Source organism: Momordica charantia, assembly GCF_013281855.1.
Source record: "Momordica charantia cultivar OHB3-1 chromosome 5 unlocalized genomic scaffold, Mcharantia_2.0 BLBB01000005.1, whole genome shotgun sequence".
NCBI classification, from domain to species: Eukaryota; Viridiplantae; Streptophyta; class Magnoliopsida; order Cucurbitales; family Cucurbitaceae; genus Momordica; species Momordica charantia.
In genome coordinates this window covers 11,170,595-11,176,594 of record NW_028275163.1, presented here as the reverse complement: position 1 = coordinate 11,176,594, position 6,000 = coordinate 11,170,595, and the positions used below count along the sequence as shown (strand labels likewise).

Sequence of the window (6,000 nt, the reverse complement as noted above, 5' to 3'; positions counted from 1 at the left end):
TTTTAAAAAAATTTTAGATTAAAAAATAAAATATAAAAAAAGAAACAAAAAAATAAAATTTGAAAACATTTTAGATTAAAAAGATATAAAATATAAAAAAGAGAAACTACTTTTTTAAAAAATATATTATTTAACCTCAGATAACGCCTAGACACAAAATAAAGAAATAGAAACAGCAAAAACGAAACTACTTTTCATAGTTTCCAAAAATTGGTCCCTTTTTTTGGAAACATTTCTCAAAATTGAGAAACGAGAAACGGGATTGGTTACCAAACATGTTTGTTTTTCAAAAAATGAGAAACAGGAACAAGAAATAGGAAATGAGAACCTTACCAAACGAGATCTAAATTTTTTGAAACTTACAAAATAGACGGAGAAAATCAGAAAAGATTGATGTTTGGTGAACCTTAAATTATAACTAAACCCTAAATCAATGGGAAGAAAAATAGGAAAAGACCCTAGAGAAAAAAAAAACGAAGGAAAGTAAAATAAATGAGTTATTAAAAAAATATAATTAATGGGATGCAAATTACGAGAAAGTATGTAATTTACAAGAAAAAAGGCTACAAACGTGTCAGCGAAGCACATATCCGGAGGTTTACGTGGGTAAGGTAAAAAAGTTTTATTAAAATAAAATATAACTAAATAAAAAAGTAAGTGATATATATATATATATTAAAGGATAAAAGATAAGTGGTTCGGTTCCATTTGAAGTTCGATTTTTGAACTTGTTAGTTAACTCAAATTGCAACTTTGAATTGTAGTTTTTGAATTTGTGTAGTTCAAGTCCTAGTTTCTAGGTAGTTGTTAGTGTTATTTATTTATTTATTTATTTTTTTTGTTATAGTCAAGTCAATTAGGTTGCTATTCTTATGGCTAGTGGAGTGAGTTGCCTTTTATGTGGAATTAGTTGAGTCTATTTTTAGACTTAGAATGTGTATTTATATGTAGCATTATTGAATGAAATTCACACTTTCCTATTTTCTCATTTATTTCTCAATAATAAGAACTACAGTGATATTAGAGCATTAAATTTTTAAGGGATATGTGAGTGACGATTAGTGAAATATCCTGAGAGAAACCGAGTGATACACTTGTGAGAGTTGTGTCCAATGAAGTTAGGATCAAACAATCATTCTTCACTGGCTCTACCTGTGTTTGATGGTGAAAACTACCAAGCATGGGCAATAAGAATACAAGCCTACATGGAGGGTTGTGATTATTGGGAAGCAATTGAGCAAGATTATGAAATTGCTACACTTCCTGATAATCCAATAATGCATCAGATCAAGACTCACAAGGAGAAGGTCACCAGGAAGGCAAATGCTCGAGCTTGCCTATATGCAGCTGTGTCTCCCGCCATATTCAGCAGAATTATGGCCTTGAAGTCAGCAAAGGAGATCTGGGAGTTCCTTAAAAGTGTGTATGAAGGTGATGAGAGGATTAAAGGCATGAAGGTGTTCAACTTGGTGAGAGACTTCGAGAGAATACAGATGAAGGATTCTTAGTCCATTAAAAAGTACTCAGACAAGTTGATCGGGATTGCTAACAGGCAAGAACATTAGAAACTGATCTATCTGACAATAGATTGGTTCATAAGATTCTGGTTTCAGTACCTGAGAGATATGAAGCAACCATTACTTCCTTATAGAATACTAAAGATTTCTCCAAACTCAAGGTGATAGAAGTTGTTAGTGCTTTGCAAGCACAGAAGCAGGGGAGGTTGATGAGGCAAAAAGGAAGCATTGAGGGGGAATTGAAAGCTAGAATGTAGCAGGGAGCTAGAATGTGGAAGAAAGAAGAAGTGGAAAGGGAAGAAGGTGAGTGGCAGCAATAGCTCAGAATCTGCTGCAAAGGATGTTGGTAGTGCATGCAAGCACTGCAGGAAGCACAATCATCCACACTTCAGATGTTGGAGAAGACCAGATGTGAAGTGTAGAAGGTATCATTTATTGGGGCACATTGAGCAATTTTGTAAAGAAACCAAGACTCAACAATAAGGAGGAGCACATGCTGCAGTACAGCAAGAAGAAGATCAACTCTTTGTGGCTACCTGTTTCTCATAAACCACTCAATGTGATGGTTGGTTGGTTGATAGTGGGTGTACCAATCATGTGACAAGTGACAAAGAGTTGTTCAAGGACCTTGACAAGTCATTCAAGTCAAGGGTGAAGATAGGGAATGTTGAGTATCTAGAAGTGAAGGGGAAGGGCGCAGTGTCAATAAAGAGCTGTGCTGGAACCAAATTAATTAGTGAAGTGTTGTTTGTTCCTGAAATTGATCAAAACCTGTTAAGTGTTGGTCAACTAGTAGATAATGGATCTAAAGTTTTATTTGAAGACGGGAAGTGCCTCATTTCTGATTCCAGTGGGAATGAGTTGTTCAAAATAAAGATGCATCACAAGAGCTTCTCATTGGACCTACTCGAGAAGGAGCAGATAGCCTTCAAGTGTCAAGTGAATGACACTAAGCTGTGGCGCAAGCAGTTGAGACATTTTCATCGGAAGGGGTAACAGTATCTAGAAATGAGATGGTAGTAAGGGTACCAGTTTTGGAGGAGCTAAAAACATATTACAGAGCTTGTTTAACAGGGAAGCAAACAAAGCTGCCATTCAAGAAGTCGGTCTAGAAAGCAATTGAGAAAGTGCAACTCATACACACCGACTTGTGTGGACCTCAACCAACTTTCTCACTCAATGGTAGCAAGTATTTCATTATCTTTATTGATGATTATACCCGAATGTGTTAAATATATTTCATGAATCAAAAATCTAAAGTAGCTGAAGTATTTCTAAAGTTTAAATGACGGGTTGAGAATTAAAGTGGCTGTAAGATTCAGGTGGTGAGAACCGACAATGGGACTGAAAATACATCACAAAGGTTTAATTCCTTCTGTGAAGAAGCTGGGATAGAACATCAGTTCACTGCTCCATATTCTCCACAACAAAATGGAGTTAGTGAAAGGATGTATGAGAAGAATTTGCCAAAGGAGTTTTGGGTTGAAGCAGTAAACAAAGCAGTGTTTCTATTGAATAAACTACCTACAAAGGTCTTAGAGAAGAAGACACCCTATGAAGCTTGGTTTGATACTAAATCAAAACTGACAAATTTGAAGGTGTTCGGTTGTTTGTGTTTCTTTCATGTTCCACAGGTGAAGAGAGACAAGTTGAGTAAGAAGGCAAAACTTGGAATCTTTGTAGGTTGTAGCATGGTGTCGAAAACCTACAAGATCCATCAACCCCACACAAAGAAGATGGTGATTAGTAGAGACGTTCAGTTTTTGGAGGATGAGGAGTGAAATTGGACAGAAGAAGCAGAGGTGAAGTAACAAGAAGTCTCTCTGGATCCTGATGAACTAGTTGATGATGCACCAGTTAGAGGTTCTAGATTATTGGCTGAGGTGCATGAAAGAAACAGCATAGCTGTGTTGGAACCTACAGGGTTTGAAGAAGCTAAAAGAGATCAAAAGTGGATTGAGGCAATGAAGGAGGAGCTGAGAATGATAGAGAAGAACAAGACATAGGAGATAGTGAAGAAGCCTGATGATAGAAAGGTGATTGGAGTCAAATGCATTTTCAAGACTAAATTAAATCTAGATGGCTCTGTGAACAAGCTCAATGCCAGGTTAGTGGTGAAAGAGTATGCACAAGTATGGGGAGTTGATTTCTCTGAGACTTTTGCACCGGTTTCAAGAATGGACACAATTAGGATGCTACTGGCTGTGTCAGCTCAACATGGATGAAAACTGTATCAGCTAGATGTGAAGTCAGCATTCCTAAATGGAGTGTTAGAAGAAGAGATCTATATTGAGCAATCAGATGGGGTCATCACACCAGGACAAGAGCAGAAGGTTGATTTATTGAAAAAGGCTCTCTATGGGTTGAAGCACGCTCCTAGGGCATGGCACAGCAAGATGGATAATCACTTGCTAAGCTTGGGTTTTGTGAAGAGTCTGAGTGAATCCACACTCTATGTGAGAAAATCAGGTACTGTTGTTGTAAGTGTATCTCTCTATGTAGATGACTTGTTGGTAACAGGAAGTGATAGTGTTCAAATAGAGGTGTTCAAGCAAGAAATGATGCAGGTGTTTGAGATGACTGATCTAGGTCTGATTCATTACTTCCTAGGTATGGAGATTCAGCAAGGGCATAATGAAGTATTTTTCTATCATAAGAAGTACATGAGAGAGATATTGAAAATGTTCTATGTGGAGGAGTGTAAGAGTGTGAACACTCCAATTATTCAGAAGGAGAAGTTGCAAAAAGACGATGGAGAGGAACTTGCAGATGAGAATGTGTACATAAGTCTAGTTAGATGCCTCATGTATCTCATATCCACTAGGTCTGACATCATGTACATTGTATGTGTCTTATCTAGATTTCTTCACTGTGCAAGCAATAATCATATGGTGGCTGGAAAAGGGTTTTGGGATATCTCAAATGCATATTGTCTTTTAGGATCAAATTGAGTAAAGTTGAAAATTTTGAGTTGCAAGGTTACTCAGATAGTGATTGGGCTGGGTTGTTGGATGATATGAAAAGCACATGATCTGGCTATTGTTTCACTTTTGGCTCAAGGTGTTTCTCATGGTGTTCAAAAAAGTAAGATATAGTGGCTCAATAAACTGTAGAAGCTGAATTCATTGCAACAACGACATCAGTCATCCAAGTTGTTTGGTAAAAAGAAGTAGATGCATGACTTTGCATCTAAAGCAAGAAGAGAGTGTGAATGTGTTTGTGGATAATCAACTACTTTAGCTATTTCACTGAATCCGTTTTTTCATGGAAGGACCAAACATTTTAATATCAAATATTATGTTCTTAGAGAGATACAGAAAAAAGAAGAAGTTCAACTGGTGCATTGCAGCTCAGAGGAGCAAATAACATATATCTTTATTAAGTCCTTTTGGAGCTGTTTGGTTAGGAGATTTTCTAGGTGAGAATGGGCATAGGCAAATAAAGCCCTTGATTTAAAATCTTTTCCTAGGAATAGTTTATTCCCAAGCATTCCTTATTCCCATGGATAAGGGCTTTCTTTCCCCTCCCATATTCATGGGTTTGTCCATGGGTTTTGTGACAAACTCTTATCTCTCTTCTTTAAAATAAAATTCTTTTAATGTAATTATTTAGTTTATTTTATTTAATTAACTAAAATTAGTTAAAATATTTAAATTAAATTAATAATTAATAAAACAACATTAAAATTTTACCACTAATGTACTAAATTAATTATTCTATTGTAATAAATTAATTTATTAAAGTGTATATTCAATTTTTTTTTATAAAAAACGTAATTAATTGATGCAATTAATAAGATGAAAATGGTTAATTTTGAACCCATGAAAGGATAATTAGGATAATTATTAAGATTGATTACTAAATAAAATCAACAACATAAATTTAGATGTATTATTTATAAATAAAGAGTGAAACTTAAATTAAAACATAATTGCTTAAAATAATGTTTATTTTAACTTAATAAAGATAAATTAATTATTGAGAATTAATTTGGATTGATTTTAAAGATTTAGACAAATATATTATTTTGCTATATATATATATATACACACACTGAATTTTAGTTAAATAACATGTAATACTAATTATTCAATTGATTATTATGCTAAATTGTCAATATAGCTAAATTGTTAACTTAAATTTAGAATGCTAATATAAAATATTTTATTTTATTTTATTTATTTTTTATTTAAATTTGATTTGTTATTAATCAATGTTTACAATGACATAAAATGCATATTTCTAGAGTAATCAAAACAAAATAAACATATATATAATTTATTTTTAGGCATCTTAATCTCAGACAGCTTGATCTCGGACATATATACAACAAAATACAGTTATCTTTGTTTCTCAGGCATCTTATTTGAAACCTTGAACAAAACGTCCCCTTAGTGTGGGTTGTTTTCAAGCTCTTAGGAGCAAGCTGGGTGTTTGTAGTATTTGAATTAGGAGGAGAATGTTAGTTAACTCAAATTGCAAC

The 6,000-nt window shown here is 34.2% G+C and overlaps 1 protein-coding gene across 1 annotated transcript; it reads left to right on the top strand.

Moving 5' to 3' along the window:
- Positions 1 to 1,112: 1,112 nt before the first annotated feature.
- LOC148211300 (uncharacterized) lies at positions 1,113 to 4,468 on the top strand. Its single transcript, XM_088124369.1, has 7 exons — positions 1,113 to 1,469; positions 1,614 to 1,678; positions 1,778 to 1,942; positions 2,099 to 2,509; positions 2,824 to 3,049; positions 3,152 to 3,256; positions 3,755 to 4,468. The coding sequence occupies exons 1-7, from the start codon at positions 1,113 to 1,115 to the stop codon at positions 4,466 to 4,468; spliced, it is 2,043 nt and encodes a 680-aa protein (XP_087980495.1).
- The last annotated feature ends 1,532 nt before the right edge of the window (positions 4,469 to 6,000 follow it).